Source organism: Pogona vitticeps, chromosome 14, assembly GCF_051106095.1.
Source record: "Pogona vitticeps strain Pit_001003342236 chromosome 14, PviZW2.1, whole genome shotgun sequence".
Classification (NCBI taxonomy): Eukaryota; Metazoa; Chordata; class Lepidosauria; order Squamata; family Agamidae; genus Pogona; species Pogona vitticeps.
In genome coordinates, this window is record NC_135796.1 from 4,227,369 (window position 1) to 4,244,127 (window position 16,759).

Sequence of the window (16,759 nt, forward strand, 5' to 3'; positions counted from 1 at the left end):
AGTAATCTTTGTGAAAAGCAAACAGGAGCTGCTTTACTAAGAGTTCGTGGACATTCTAAACTTCCCTAGTGCACTGTGAGATTAAAAAAACAGCTTAACAGCCTTTCTTATACTTACATGTTTCTCTGTGTGAACAGGCTGCTGTTTGCTGCAAGCTTATTAGCTTCGGACAATTCAACTATCCTCTGTTCTAGAGACCTAATCTTGGAATCCATAGCATTGATCATCTGAAAGAAAGGCATTCTCTATTAATATGGCTTAACAGTGGCTTCTAAACTCTATTCTGGAGAGCCTTGGGTTTCACAAGATGCTTAGTAGAGATGTTCAAAAAAAAAAAGGATGGTACCTAACTTTTCACCAGTGATTATCTATCCACAATTATTTCCCTAGAGGAAGACAAGAAAGTGATATATAAAGATCTTGTATGGTATGGAGAAAGTGGAAAGAGGCAAATTTTTCTTCAGAACACCTGGGGCCATCTAATGAAGCTGAATGGGTAAAGATTCAAGACAAACAAAAGGAAGTACTTCTCTGCATAGTCCATAGTTAAATTCCTCCTCACTATGGAGAGCTTTAAAAAGGGATTAGACAAATTCACAGATAATAGAACTGTCATTAACTGCAGCTTATGATGGCTGCATATCACCTCCAGTATCAGAGGCAGGATGCCTCTCAGTTTCAATTACTGGGAAGCATGAACACAATGGTGCTGTTGCACTCATCTTCTGATTGCCGGCTTCCTACAGAGAGCTCATGGGTTGGCAATTGTGGAAAAAGGCTGGACTAGAAAAAAAATTTGTTCTAGTCCAGCATAGTTCTCCTTATGGTAAGTAAATGAATGTACTTATTGACAAAAGAGAAGCAAGTTATGAAACCACATTGTCACAGGATGTGGCGATGGGCACTGACTTCAGAGCCCCATTCAGGAGAGAGTTCCGTTCCATCGTCTAAAAAGGAACATGCTCTATATGTGCAGCCTCTTCCCCACAGTCAGAAGTCTTGATGTTTCAAGGTTCCAGTGTGCGCGCAGCATCCATGTGTAACAGAAGGCTGTTCTTTTTCTATCAGACATTCACGTTAACCTAACTTGGAACAACTGGGTATGACTTCACCTTTTCTGACAAGGTAAGCTACATTCATAGAGCAATGGACACTGCCCATGATTGTTAAATGTAATTACCCTAGCCAGAAGCAGAAGGCTTCTGAATCTTAGATGCCAAGAATAACCAGGAAGGCTGCCACCAATATATCTTCCCTAAAATCTCTGACTAGTCTTGTTTATATCTTTACAGAAGCTTCTAGCTAATTAGCTTTGGAAAGGGACCCTGGAATTTGACCCAGTCCAGGAATGCTCAATAGGAACGTCTCACCAACATAGCAACTTCAAATGTGTCAGCTTTCACAGAACCAGCAACAATAGCAGGCCATTCTACTTTCTTAATATGTATATTAGGAGCAATTTTCATAAAAGGTGTGCAAGCTTCAGGTAATCTAACTGGTCAAACCTGATAGCCTGGTGCCAACTATCTTTATGAATCATCCAATATACACATACGAATAGTATCTATATGCCAAGCTTGGTTATCAGAATCAAACATTATGATGTCTGGCAGATGCTTCACATACTGCTTTCTGTTCTGCAAGAATCTTGCACTTTTCACGGGCTTCTTCCTCATGCTTCCTCAACACGTTTTCGAGCGCTTCTTTGTCCGCAAGATCTTTTTTCATCTGATTATCAAGTACCTAGAGAGAAAGATGCAAGAACCTCTTACTCTATGTCTATTATTATTCACTATCAAGGGGACTGTTCCCAAGCAGGACTGTTCTGCAAAACTTTGGGGCCCAAAGTAGAAAAAGTGTCGCAGAAACATACAGAATACATCTTACACCAGAACAAGTCCACTAATTCATCTACCTTAGCATTGTCTACACTGACTGGAAACAATAGTTCCAGATTTGGGGTGGAAGTCATGTAGCACCATCTATATTTAAAGCACGTGCTCAAATTGCTGTTATAGAGCACATAGCTAGCAAGCTGAGTTCCCACACTCACTCCATGCTACTTTTGGTTAAGAAAACTTGTGTAGCAAGAGCAAGTGACGATGACTGCCTCAGTCTTTGTCATGGAACACAGTACATGAGCGTGCAGGCAAGTGATCCAATGCAATATGAGGCCGCTTCTTACATTCATCTTAGTGGGATGCTCTTTTCCTAACTAACAAGAAACACTTTTGAAAAATATTAAGTGTGGCAGAGCAGAAGGCAGATGTAACCTATTAGAGCACACATCTTCCTGCCAAAGTCTCATGTCAATAAACAAGAACTGATCAAGTGCATCACTGGCAGGTCCTGTCCCGCAGAGTCAGGAATTACCATATTTTTCTGTGTATAAGACTATACTTTTGTCTAAAATCTTTAGACTAAAGCTCGTGGGTCATCTTATACACGTAAGCAAGCTGAGGAGAGAACAAAAACAAATGGAGGGGAAAGCAGGGATCAAAGCGATCCTGCAGCGCTTTGATCCCTTTTCCCCTGCACTTGCTAAGCCCTACTTAGATTTCTTAATTTTGGATTAGAAAACTGGAGGGTGTCTTATACATGGGGGCATCTTATGCACGGAAAAATACGGTATCTCGTGCTCTGCCATGTTTAATAGTTTCCCAAATCCACAGCACTTCAGTTGCCTCATGGTGGAGTCACCTCTACAAAAAAAGCCTGTGATACAGCTAGAAAAGTATGCAATGTCACCAAAGCTGGTATACAGATTTCTATTACACTGTACTTTTCCTTTCCAAATAAATCCAGAAGTTGTATACCAGCAGAAGCAAAGCAACATGTTTCTAAAGATTTTTTTAAATGTATTTAAGAACAAACAAAACCACTGAAATGGAAAACCAGCGAGGAGCAAAGTCACTTTATATTTGGAATATCTATCACGTGTACCATATTATAACTAAAGAATGCTTTTTGTCCCCACAGTGCCTCAGATCACATCTAGTGAATCAACGTAGCATGTATGCTAGTCAGAGATAGATCAGTATCTGTGAGATGGAACTGTGACAGTTTGTCTTTCTCTTTGCTGTCATATAACCTGATGTGATCTGTGTTTTTGAAACTAAAAAGATACTTTGTGGCCCTTGCTGGAGGATTATGAATGGTGGACTCTAATGGTTCCATACTCTACTGCTGCTAAAATAATATACCATAGACCTCCATTAAGCTCCTCGTTTCCAAGCCAATGTCAACCTGACATGTAGTATTCATTCAGCCCTTTACTGCATTTTTTTGCTTTAAAAAATCTAAATCTTGAGTCACACTTTACTGAAGGCGTTTCTAGCAGCCCCCAAGTTTCTTCACATGTGACATTACTGTGCAAATTCAGAGCAGAGATTGCTAACATCATCATGTGTGTGTATGTGGGGGGGAGGAAACAAAGAGCTAAAATTGCCTCATTCTGGTTCCATTAATTTAAGTGGTGCCTATAATTTCATTAAAGCAGCTTGCAGTAAAAATAATCTTGAAAAGCAGAAGAAACGGATGTGTCATTAGATTCCTTGGCAGTTGTCATTGCTCTGTGACACCTGGCATGTGACAGGAGCATACTTCTCTCTCTCTCCTTGCTTTACTTCACCAAAGTATCTGCCTTTTTACAGTAAAAAAAACTTATGATGCCAAGCCTGTGATGTTACAGCTGTGTTTCTCAGCTTCTATGCATCCATCCTCCTTTCTAATTAAAAATAAAGTTATCCTCCACCATTTTAATTGGAAAATAATGTTATGTTCCTCCTTCAGACGTGCCTCTCTTAATAATTTCATTTGAAATATTGTGACTAAACACAATAACAACAACAAAAAGCTCTTGTAAATTCAGCGGAGGAAAGAGCTTCGCAATAATCTATGTGATAAGAAAGCAGTCAGTATTGTTGTTTACATCCCTATTTTCCAAATTGTTTTGTCTTCGTTAAATTGCATATTACATACCTCTTCCCAAAAGTTGTGGGGGGCAGACCCCCTCTGCTTGGGAATCACTGTTATTGCAAATAAAAGGCACTTAATAAACAATGCCTATTTTGTTACATATTGTTAAGTGACTAACAAAAGTGCCAAAGTAATTCCACTGGTTAGATAATGAAAAGGATTTGCAAAAAATGTGACCAAACTCCAATTCCAAATCACATACACAGAGGATCCACCGAATCCATGGGATTTCCATTGAGCAACTGATTCAATGGGTCTACTCTAGTTGGAACCAGCAATTGGATTTCCCTCTAGTTTTCTTTAAGGATCGGATGCAGTCAAAATAAAACGAAGTTTATTGCACAACAGCTGACTGATTTTTTTTTTGCATAAACACACAAAAAAGAAAACAAACAAGGAACCAAATAAAAAGCATCTAAATTGAAAGGATCCCTAAAGAATGAGCATTTTACAGTCTAAACTGTACATAAGAATGACTGGTTGTCTATCTGTAACTGCTGCTCTTTGAGTGGATCTGGGTTCGTGCACGCACAGAGCCATGTTTTGGAATGTTCTCCAGCTAGGCTTTTTGGCGGTATCCCAGCCTATACCCATCCTTTCATATATAAAGGCATGCCATGGCCAGCAGCCCTCATTCTACCTGCCAAAGAGAAAGATACAGTGGATCCTCTACTTACAGAATCAATGGCTCCATTGACCTACAATGCATTGAAACCCAATTAATCTGTAACCGGCCATTTTTGTTCCATTTTGGTTTTTTTCTGGTCTGTAGGTCGATTCTCCGGCTGTAAGTCGAACCTAAATTTTGCAGCCAGAGAAGTCTATAACTCGAAAAGTCTGTAAGTCGAGCCATCTGTAAGTCAAGTGTCCACTGTAACTAGACGTTGAAGGGAGGAGGGTGGGATGCATGAATCCACAGACAATCACTGAAAGAACAGTTACAGCTAGGCAAACCAGCTGTCCTTTTTCGTGGTCTCTGTGGATCACACAAATAGGTAGACTACAAGCTAACTTATCAAAGATGAGCACATCCATGAAAAGCAGAAGGCACAGCCCTCCCACAACAAATGGCATCTCTGGCTCTCACATCCAATCAATAAGGCTTGATGTAAGTAGATGGTTGGAACCAGGTGGGAGCTTTGCAGACACTGTGGAGAGGAATGGCCTTGAATGCTGCAGCAGAGGAAGCAAGAACTTTTGTCAAATTTGCCTTTAAATTTAAAGGTGTTGGAAAATCTGCTAACTGACAAAGTGATACAATGTCATCCAATACGCTCAGCTCTGTGATGAATTTGGGTGCTTTTCTGGAACCACCGTAACAAATGAAAAGGAGGTTTGAATTACAGAGAGTAGCACTGCATGACAGATAGAACGTGAGTGCTCATTTAACACCCAGCGCGTGTAAGGCATGCTTCAAAGGTGAGGTAGGGTTGTGGGGAAAGAACAACAATACTATGTCTTGGTTGAGGTGGAAAGTTGAAGCCACCTTGGGGAGAAAGATATGTCAGGGTAGAGAACAACTTTGTCCATTTGAAAAGACAGGTAAAGCAAATCAACACAAAGTGTGCAAAACTTGGATGTGTGTCAGGCAGAAGCAATAGCCACTAAGAAGACTACGAGAGAGTAAGCAGAGAATACAGGTTGCAAGAGGCTCAACGGGAGGTTTCATTAGCTGAGACAAAACAAGTTAGAGACCAGGCTAGTAGTGGAGATCGAACTTGAGGAATCAAATTCTTAAGTCCTTTTTAAAACCTCTGAATGATCTGGGTAGGTGAATAAGAAAGAGGAGTCTATGGGACTAGATCTCTTAGCTGATATAGCAGCGAGATAGAGATATACTTAACAGGCAAGTAAGAAAGTCCCTTGTCTTTCAGGAAGAGAAAAAAGTGAAAGATGTCAGAAATGTCTCAGGAAAATAGCCAAAAATTGTGCTCTTAAGCAAACTGTACAAAAGTTATCTATTTGGACTCAAGATTGGTGGGTAGAAGGCTTCCTGGCAGCTCGAATTACTTTGTTAATTCTAGATCAGAGAGAATGAGAGTTCCTCCAGGCAGCCAACCAAAGAGACTGGGGGTCCGGGTGAAGGATCTAGCCACAGGCCTGAGACAACAAGTCTGTTCTATTCAGAAGATGAATAAATCTAAAGAAGGGTCACAAACCAAAGTTGCCTGAGCCACCCTACGATGAGGATTGGCCTCGGTCTTGAACCTGGTAAGGTGAGCTACAGTGCAGAGGATTAATGGGAAAAGCAGGAATGTGTACAGAAAGCCCTTGTTCTAAGGAATCACAGAATCATCTCCTTGAGGGCCCTTACCTACTCCTGCTCTGGGGCAAAAGAGGGGGCATTTGGCCTTCTGGACACACAAAAAATCTATTTTGGGGGAGCCCATGTGTTTGTCAGGTAAGTAAAAGCCTCTTGGTTGAGTTCCCACTTGTGAGTCATGCAGGCTGATCATCTTAGGGCATCAGATGCAGTTCTTCAGTCGCCACTCAGGTGAATAGCTACAGGATGGATAGTATTGCGAACGCAGCACCAACAAAGGGATGGTGTGAGACAAAACAGAACAGATGAACAGTGCTGCCCTGCTCGTTTATGCAATGTATGCCAATCATATCGTCTGTAACGACGTAGACTGTTCTTCCCCTGGAGAACAACTGGAGGAATTCCCAAGCACCTTGAAGATAGCAAGGAGTTTTACTGCCCTGACGTGAAGTCAATAGTCTCTGGGGGACTCTCAAGATGGAAGGCAAAATGTCATCATTGTGCATCCCAGCCAGCTTGAGATCCATCTGAAGTCACAGTGACGGAAGGTTTCAATTCATGGAAGTAGGTTCCCCATATGAGAATGGTACTTGATTGGGAAAAGTGAGGTTCTCTCGAGCAAAAGAGGTACTTAGAGTGCTTAACAATTGAGGCTTGGCTCCCAACACAGGACATACAGTGGTGCCTTGCTTAACGATTGCCCCGCATTCATGAAATCATTGTACGACGATCTTTTTGAAATCACAAAACGATGGTCTAAATAGGGGTTTTTCGCTTTGCAATGATCGGTTCCCTGCTTCGGGAACTGATTCTTCGCAAAACGATGTGGTTTTTTTACAGCTGATCGGTAGTTTCAAAATGGCCGCCAGGTGCTTAAAATGGCTCCTCCCCGCTGTGTTTAGGGATGGATTCCTCACTATACAGGCAGCAAAAATGGCTGCCGTATGGAGGATCTTTGCTGGACGGCGAGTTTTTACCCCATTGGAACGCACTGAACGGGTTTCAATGCGTTTCAATGGGGTTTTTAATTTCGTTTTACGATGTTTTCACTTAACGGCAATTTTCCTGGAATGGATTATCGTCGTTAAGTGAGGCACCACTGTATATATATTTTTTAGATAAGGTCTTATTGGCCATACAGCTGAGCCAGGCTCACAGTCATGGGGGGGGGGGAACCCATACACAAACAGGAACCAAAAGAAAATAAATAAATTAAAGACAGGACTGGAAAGAAAAACAAATCAGGGTTGACAAAAAAATAACAGAAGGGAGAAGTAACTTAGAAGAAATAAGAATGTTAAGAACTTGTACCAGCTGCAGAAGATCTGATTTCATTCTGAAATGGAGAAAAAGGAACTGAGGGCTGCTGGCCAACAGGCACCTTTATATGCACAAGGATGGGCATGTGTGTGGTTACTACTAAACAGCCTAGCTGGGGAATATTCTGGAACTTGGCTCTGTGCATGCCATTTTATATTCCTAACCAACAGGCAACAACAGGAGGGCAAAGGCCAACAAGCCAGGCTCATATACTGCAATACTCCAGTAATGGAGGACTAAGGTCAAGAAAACAGAGTATTAAAAGAGCTGTAAGTACTTAAGCCTTCATCCAAACAATTCACGCTGTGTTTGAAGGATAACAAAAGGTATATTTACTTTGATCCTTTCTTCATACATCTGCTCTTTCTGTTTCAGATGCAACTCGAGGTGCTGGGCTGCAAGTTGTGCCTCTCGGTGCTTCTCCTCCAGTTCCTAGAAGGAAGGATTTAAATGTATAAATGGAAATGTGGGGTAGACAACGCACACTCACCCATGAAGCATACACACACAAGCTGCTATATTCATTTTCTTTTATCAGCCTATGGCACTTGGCTTGCCAGTTCGGAAGTACACCAGATTGGGCATTTCATTGTTATCGCTCAAGTCCCAAGTCAACTGAGATCTGACATAGCAAGTTCACTGACTATATTGACAATGGGCACGGTACAGATTCTGAGAGCAGAAGATTTCATCTCTCTTCCCAGGCTGCCTGCTTTCTTCTCCAATCACACTGAGTCAAAAGTGGACTCAGCAGCAGAGACACATGAACTTGACTGATCAGTAAATCTTCAAAATGAATGGCTTCTTTAAAGCACAGGAAACAACCTTGAGGTCGTCAGTGAGACTGCAGAGAAGGAAACATACAGCCTTCTTGAATACAAAGGATACCACCATCATGGAAACACAAAAAAATACAGGAAAACAAACATCACACAGTTGCATAAAAATTATATATGTGTGTTGTGATTTTTTTTGCTCCTTGTGTTTTTCAATAATGAAGACAAAGAGGACAATCACTGGTGAGAGACTAGCAAATGCTGGTTACCTGGAGTGGGGTTACACTGCTATGGATACAGAAACTGTCAAGATATATTTCACTGCCAGGAAGTGCAAGAAGACTTGGAATATATAAATGTTTAGCTGATTAAAAGGTAGCTCTTTCTTAGAAGAGAGCAATCATCTAGGGCTGGACATAGTGGCAAATATGATTTAGACAGCACAGCACCAGTTTTAATCAAAAGCCTTAATCCAATTGCTAGTCCCAACTGCTGAATTAACTGTCAAACTGGAAAGTCAATACTTATGTAAATCCAATTGATTCAACAGATCTACTCTAGTTGGGAGTACCAACAGGATTATATGCCTGGAGATACTTTCCTAGAATTCAAAGACAAGAGTAGACGACACCTTTACTAGACTACTAAAATCTCACACAAAGATTATCTTTAGATTATACACAAAAGCCACATGACTTCTGTTTCCTACAACTCAAGCATGTCTCTCGTTCTCAAAAGTCTACTGCACCATTTCTAGCAAAGAAGGAAGTTACTACAGCTGAAATTTTTTAAGGTGTCTGATTCTAGAATTAGGTAGGTAGGCAGGCAGGCTCAACTTCCCAGTTTAGAACTTCATCTTGTGCCACTTCATCCCCATAGCTATACCAGAGTTGCCATACAGCACCAACACAAGAACTTCCATGTCATCTCTAGCATTTACTTCAAAGGTGCTAGGAGATCACCAAAACTATTCCACTTTACCTCTAGCTGCTTGTGATTAGGATGTGTTCTGAATGGAACTATGTTAGAACTGAATTCCCATATAGAACAAGCTCAGACACTCTTTCTATTAAACTAGTGTCCAAGTGGAACAACAAATACACAAAACTCTCTGCAAGGTAATGTAGGCATCCTTCAGTCTCGAGAGACAATGACCACGTGCTCTGTATGGAGGCCTTGGAACAGCATCTAGTGGCTGAGAAGGCCAATTCGAGAGTGACCATCCCTTCCATGCTGAAGACAAATACAATCTGTCCCCTATCCAGCTCCCTGATTTTGCTGCTTTCAGGACTGCCTCTTTGCCTCAGCCTGCTGGACAAGGGTCTCTTCAAATTGGGAGAGGCTGTGATGCACCGCCTACCTCCAGGTTGAATGTTCAGATGTCAAGGTTTCCCATCTGTTGAGATCCATTCCTAAAGCCTTCAGATCCCGCTTGCAGATCTCCTTGTATCGTAGCTGTGGTCTCCCTCTGGGGAAATTTCCCTGCACTAATTCTCCATACAGGAGATTTTTTGGAATCCGACCATCAGCCATTCTCACGACATGCCGAAGCCATGTAGACATCGCTGTTTCAGTAATGTATACATGCTAACAATTCCAGCTTGTTCCAGGACTACACTATTTGGAACTTTGTCCTGCCAGGTGATGCCAACGCATATTGGATGTGTTCAGCTTCCTCTCCAGCCGTGCACAGAGGGTCCAGGACTCATTGCAGGTTAAGCAGCTTAATAATTTCAAGGGGTCAAGGGGTAGATGGCAGGCAAAGGCACTTCAGATTATGGGTCACTCTGCTATAAGAAAAAGGTGTGTTAAATGTCCCTTTCCAAGGGCTGCATCAGCAACACACATTGCTGCCATCACCATCCCATAGTTGGAAACTTGATTCCAACAGTCTTCATTTCCTCTCACTGACCAGCCTAGCCCTCACCCATCATCTGGAAAACGGGGGGGGGGGGGGGAGGATGCAGGGCTGCCACTCCAACCTGAGCTTTAGCTTCAACCAAATTACTTCCCCTGCCCCTTGGGAAGGTTGGAAAGGCAAGACAGATACAGTTTGTGTATGATGACCATTTCATGGTAAGAAAAAAGCTTCAGATCACTCTAAGATTTCCTGAAGAAATCCATCATCTACCAGTGTGTCTGATAAAAGCAGTAGACAAAACACAGCATCCCTTGAAAATGTTGTTAAAATATATGACTTATGTCCTAAACTAAGGTATGTCCAATAGAACACACATATGCACATAGGATACTCCCACAATGCCAAGGAACCCTACGTTTAAAGTCAATATAAACTCTGGGCACAGATAAATCACTTGAAGAATTCTTCTTCAGCAACTCCTACTCAATTGCCCCCGTCTCTGTTACCATAGCCACGGACACTATCCACCTACACTTTCAAAAAGCTCAGACAAATGTATACTTGGCAACTCTTTCAGTCACCCAGCTCCTATATTTTTCCAAAGCAGGCTCTAGTTCAAGCAGAATCTTCCTTTTACAGGGAAGTAGTATTGCTTATTAGTAACGTAAGAACTTGGGGAGCTACCTGCTCCGTGTGGCTCAACATTGTTGATTCTGATCAGCGCTAGTTCTCAAGGGTGTGTCAGGCAGAATTTTTAAAAAGAACATTTTAAACAATGCCTGCCATCGATTCATCCTGGGGCCTTCCATCTACCTATTGCCAAGGCTCCCAAGATCAGTTAATAGCACTGGTGGTGGAGTTGGTGTCAAAGACTCCAAAACATGCAGCCTTGGACAACTTCAGCCTATGTCCTGGTATTGCCTTGACTGGAGTGGTGTGGAACTTTGTGGCTGTTATGGCAATCACAGGTCTGTTTCTACTCGGACCTAGGAAAGTGCATATGGTAGCACATACGATGGATTTGGTTTTCTGTACTGGTTGGCAGGATAATGATCCTAGGGTGGGACAGCTAGAGACAGCTATATTATCACCAATTGACCATCTGGTCAAGTTTAACCTGTTGATCAGATTCAACAATGAAAATTCAGGCACCAAAAATTTGTAAAAACCACAGTGAAGTGCAAGTGGGAAACACATTAGCATACATTTTATTATCATAACAGCAGTTAAGAAATCTTACCTTTCTATCAACATCTACATCTCCATCTGCATCTACATAATATTAGCTAGCAAAACTTTTTGCAAGATCAGATGGAAACTTTGTGATCAATTTACATCACATCTTGGAGACAAAGTTGCTCACATTCATTCTTACTTTGATATTGTAACTTCAATAGTTAGAGAAAAGAATAAATATAGCCAGGATTCTATCTTCATGTGTTTTTGGATAGGTTTAAGCTGTGTATCCTGATGATATGGACAGGTTGTTCAGGAATTTTGAGACCCACCAACTGGTCATTGGATACATGCTGATCCTGGGGTGTTAAAAATGAGCAAGAGCTGGGCTTTACGGTCTTCAGAGTTCCTTAACACCTCTCTTAAGGTATGCACTTACAGTAAAATCCTTACTAAAAGTCATAATAATAATAATAATAATAATAATAATAATAAGAAGAAGAAGAAGAAGAAGAAGAAGAAGAAGAAGAAGAAGAAGAAGAAGAAGAAGAAGAAGAAGAAGAAGAAGAAGAAGAAGAAGAAGAAGAAGAAGAAGAAGAAGAAGAAGAAGAAGAAGAAGAAGAGGAGGAGGAGGAGGAGGAGGAGGAGGAGGAGGAGGAGGAGGAGGAGGAGGAGGAGGACTCTGTGGCTCTTGATAATTACAGTCCACTGTCCAATGAACCAATCTGGAGGAAGGGAGGAAGGAAATCTCCAATCCAAATGGTCTTAATGGTATTTACTACTTTAATCAGCTGCAATTCTGGCCTAGTTTTGGGACAGAAATTTACAGCTTACACTGGAGAAGATGCCTCCTACTGAGAACCATTTGGTAAGCAGTTCCACGCATACAGAATGCCATTCCAGGTTGCACATGACTTCTCCCATGTGGAACCTGGAAGAAGTCATGTTTTTAGTTGAATATATAACTTTTTTTTATTCCTACATTTAGACTTCAATGTTTCACGCTGTTTTAATTAACTATATCGTATTGTTTCACCTTTTTACCTTAGCTGGCACAGAAATATTTTGCATGAATGAATTATTTTTACAATACACAATATCAGTTACAGTATAGTCATTTATATAGAATAGACTATACACTACTGTGCTACTTTTCCTTTCCTCTCCAGAAACAGAATAATGAGCTTTATTGATCTTTGCTCAATTCAGTTACGTCAAGAACCATTAAGGTGGCTCAACATTAGATTAGAACAGAGGGCTAAGCAGCATTTTGTAAGATGATCAATTTCTAGACTGCACAGGAGAGAGACCACGAAACAGAAGGGTGGGGAAACAGGACAACTCTCGGCCTTGCCCCGTCTCCTCCGAGCAGCTCCAACTCACAAGGATGTCTCCAGAGTTCCTAGCCTACGCTGTAAATTAGGGATGGATATCCCGCGCCTCCCCCAGCCCTCCTTTCGAACTCCCCACCAGCCAAAAGAAAAGGTTTGGGTGAAGATCCCAGGAGTGTTGATTCACCGTTTAAACAAGATACAGTGGTGCCTCGCACAACGAGTGCCTCACACAACGATGAATTCACACAACGATGCCTTTTTCTGTTAAATTTGCTGCCTCACACAGCGATGTTTCCTATGGGGGGATTTTCACACAACGATCTCCCTTTTTGCTCCTGTAAAAGTGTCTTACAATGTTTGGAAGCTGTTTTAAATGATTGCAATGGTTAGTCCACCTCCTGAAACCTATGCAAACTGATTTTGGTGTTGTTCTGACACTTCGTTAATTTATGATGATTTTTTGTTTTTTCCATTGGAAACCATTAGACAGACCATCCAATGGTTTCCAATGGAGAAAATTCAAAAAAATCATCATAAATTAACGAAGTGTCAGAACAACACCAAGATCAGTTTGCATAGGGTTCATTGCAATCATTTAAAACAGCTTCCAAACATTGTAAGACACTTTTACAGGAGCGAAAAAGGACTTCGCAAAGGCACTGAAATGTATTGAGTCGGCTTCAATACATTCCAATATAGGAAACATTGTTTCACTCAACGATGTTTCCTATGGGGATTTTCACTGAACGATGGCAATCCGTTCCACACAACGTTGATTTTTTTGGAACCAATTAACATCGTTGTGTGAGGCACCACTGTACATTCTACCATTCCCACTTTGGAACTTACTTTTAAAAAGGTTAACCTGATGCCTTGATATCAAGGCAATGGAGATATTCTGGTTATTTCTTTGGAGGCGGGAAAAGTAACTTTTTAAGACTATAACTAGCATGGTCAACCAGCTAATCAGGCAATGGATTCTGGGCATTACAAGACTGTTCCAGGCTCTGCTGTTTTTTTTTTCTCATCCAGCAATGCTGAAAAATGTGTGACACACTCAAGCCTTGAGACAAGACCCTGTCTCCATTTTTAATCTTTTAAAGCAGGTAGCAGTCTCACAGAATTTTCCAGTTTGGGCAGCTCTCCAAATCTGCACTTTGTTCCAGTAAATGTAACCATTTATAATATATATTTTAGCTTGAGTTTTTTTGAATAAGTATTTATATGCTAACAAGAATTTGACCAAACTCCGGGAGGCAGTGGAAGACAGGAGGGCCTGGAGTGCTCTGGTCCATGGGGTCACAAAGAGTCGGACACGACTAAACGACTAAACAACAACAAAATTTATATGCCACCTGTCTCCTAAAAAGGATCCAAGGTGGCTTACAGTATTAAAAGAAACGAAATTAGAAGCTATTATTATATTATGATTAGTATTACCATATTTTAAAAATCTAAAAATAATTCAAAAAACTGAACTCTAGTAGATAAAAACAGTAGTAAAACACATGTAATAAAAAAACCAATAAAAACACAGCATTCCCATTTAAAAAAAACACTAGTCACTAAGAAAAAAACTGACTGAAGAGAAAGGCCTTTGCCTGATTGTGGAAAGGCAGCAAATATTAGGCCAGGCCGGCCTCCAGTGGGAGGGAGTTCCAGAGTCTGGGTGCATTGACAGTGAGGGTCCTCTCCTGTGTCCCAACCAGACGCACCTGCTAAGATGGTGAGACCAACAGAAAAGCCTCCCCTAATGATAGTAAAACCTGTGAATGCTCATAAAGGGGGATACAGTTTTTGTGATTTCTTGGACACAAGACATTTAGGGCTTTATGGGTTAAAATACTGACCAGCAACAGAGTGTCAACCAGCAGAGTGCTGTAACAGGGCCTTATGTGACTCCTTGTTTGGTTTTTGTCATCAGCAATTGCTATGATCCATCTCCTGTATCAGACTACAAAGATGCTTTTAGCATCAACTAAACATTATGATGATAATTCCCTCTTGCTATGGAGCTAGTGCTGAGGCTGTTCCACCCAGCATGATTCAGAGGTTCATTACACAAAATGGGCCTATAATGTGTCTTTGTGCCGTTTCCAATACCAACCCTACCTCATTCTTTGAGGACCACTTCAAATGTTAGATTTTCCGCATAAAAAGCTTTCCTTTTGTTGGCAAAAGCATGGAAATCATGCATGTATTATTATTTGTATTTTACTGTATGCATCAGCTTTGAACACTCCACACATCAGGTCATAAGAGGTTTTGTAAGTCAGTATACAAATTCTAGGAAACTGGCTGGCTGATTTCCCCAGGGATTCTTGCCCCCTCAACTCCTGGCTCCAACTTTTTTTCAAAGCTTTGTAAAAGTGAGGCCAGAGATGTGCCTTTATCCTTAATCTGCCTCAGACTTAGCTGAATCTGCTCTCAGCTGCTCAAACTGGAATATCACTGAACCACAGAGGTCAAGAAATAGCCTCTAACTGCAACCTACTGATATAAGCAGTAAATATTGACTCACCCAAAAAAGTTTAATCTCACCGTCAGTTCAGACATCTGTTGGAATCACAAAATGGTCCATGCACTATTTTTCCTTTCTTTTAATATGTAAAGTTTACTTAACAGGAGTTACTTTTTCAAATAATGATATTCTGGATATTGAGATGTTCAAACATTTCATTTTACTGCAGAAACTCAAGCTGGTACACCAGCTTCAAACTGGCTACATACAATCACGAGTTGGAATCTTGGGAAGGCAGAGGTACATATTAATTTAAGTCTCTGAAACACAAAATGCCTTTATTGTCACAGAACTCAGCACAAGAGTCGAAGAGAACTTACAAAACATGCTTTGTTTGATTTCCAAAGATTCTGCTGCAGTGACTTGGATTTTTATCTCTCTTAGATGGCAAGTGGTAGCCTGACGGAGCACCTTAGTGATGTAGAAGAAAGCTTTCCTATCAAATCCAGCGTTTAGTGGGGATTTGACAGTGCCACCAGCAGATTAAAAGGGGGAAGAGGTTTTATTGTAATCTATTTTATTTCTAATAGCTTCCAGTTTGTTTATTTATTTATTTAAAATATTTTTGCTCCTCCTTTCTCCCCAAAAGGACTCAAGGTGGCTTACACTGAAAGACAATATTTAAAGATAAAAACTATGAGTAGACAGTGATGGTTAACATAATTAAAAGAAAATGTTTAAAGCTAAGAACAATGAGTATTAAGAGGCACCTTCCACCATTAAAAGGCAGTATTAAAACTAGGAACAAATATGTATACAAATATTAAAAAAGAAAAAAAGTCACTCCGAGAAATATAACACCCAAAAATGGGAAATATAACAACAACCCCTCTAAAAATCACACACAGGTAGCTAGTTACTGAGAGGAAGCTTGCCTGAAGAGAAAAGTCTTTGCTGGCTTGTGGAGGGACAGTAAAGATGGGGCCAGACTGGCCTCCTGTGGGAGGGAGTTCCAGAGTCTGGGAGAGCAACAGGGATGGGCCTGTATCGTGTTGCATGAAACAATACAGTGGTACCTCGCTAAATGACAACCTCACAAAACGACGAATCCGCATGATGATGAGGTTTTGCGATCACTATAGCGATTCGCAAAACAGTGATTCCAATGGGCGATTTTCGCTTGACAATGATTTGGTCCGTGCTTCGCGGACCGTTTTTTTTTTGCAAGACGACGATTTTTACAGCTGATCGGCGGCTTTGCAAAATGGCTTCCCTATGTTTTCGGGACCCATGTTTCGCAGGACAGCCATTTTTACAGCTGATCAGCGCTTCGCAAAATGGCTGCCCTATGGGCAATCTTCGCAAAATGACAATGATTTTCCCCACTGGAACACATTAAATGGGTTTCAATGCATTCCAATGGGGAAACGGTTTTCGCTACACGATAATTTCGCTAAACAGTGATTTTCACGGAACGAATTATCATCGTCATGCGGGGCACACCACTGTACCTGTGAATATGGCAGGACTGAAAAAAAGGCCTCTCCTGATGAGCTTAACACCCAAGGCATAATAGGAGATACGGTCTTT

General features: G+C 41.1%; 1 protein-coding gene across 19 annotated transcripts in view; it reads right to left on the reverse strand.

Annotated features, from left to right (window-relative positions):
* CIT (citron rho-interacting serine/threonine kinase) overlaps window positions 1-16,759 on the reverse strand; it is a 133,302-nt gene that overhangs the window by 56,561 nt on the left and 59,982 nt on the right. For all 19 annotated transcript variants that reach the window (XR_013539169.1, XR_013539170.1, XM_078381611.1 and 16 more), the window contains 3 exons: window positions 7,898-7,993; window positions 1,627-1,743; window positions 118-227 (listed from right to left, as the gene is read on the reverse strand). Coding sequence is in view for 17 of the 19 variants with exons in the window: in XM_078381611.1 (XP_078237737.1) it covers window positions 118-227; window positions 1,627-1,743; window positions 7,898-7,993 (323 nt within the window). In the remaining 2 variants the exon portion in view is untranslated. The remainder of the gene's footprint in view (window positions 1-117; window positions 228-1,626; window positions 1,744-7,897; window positions 7,994-16,759) is intronic.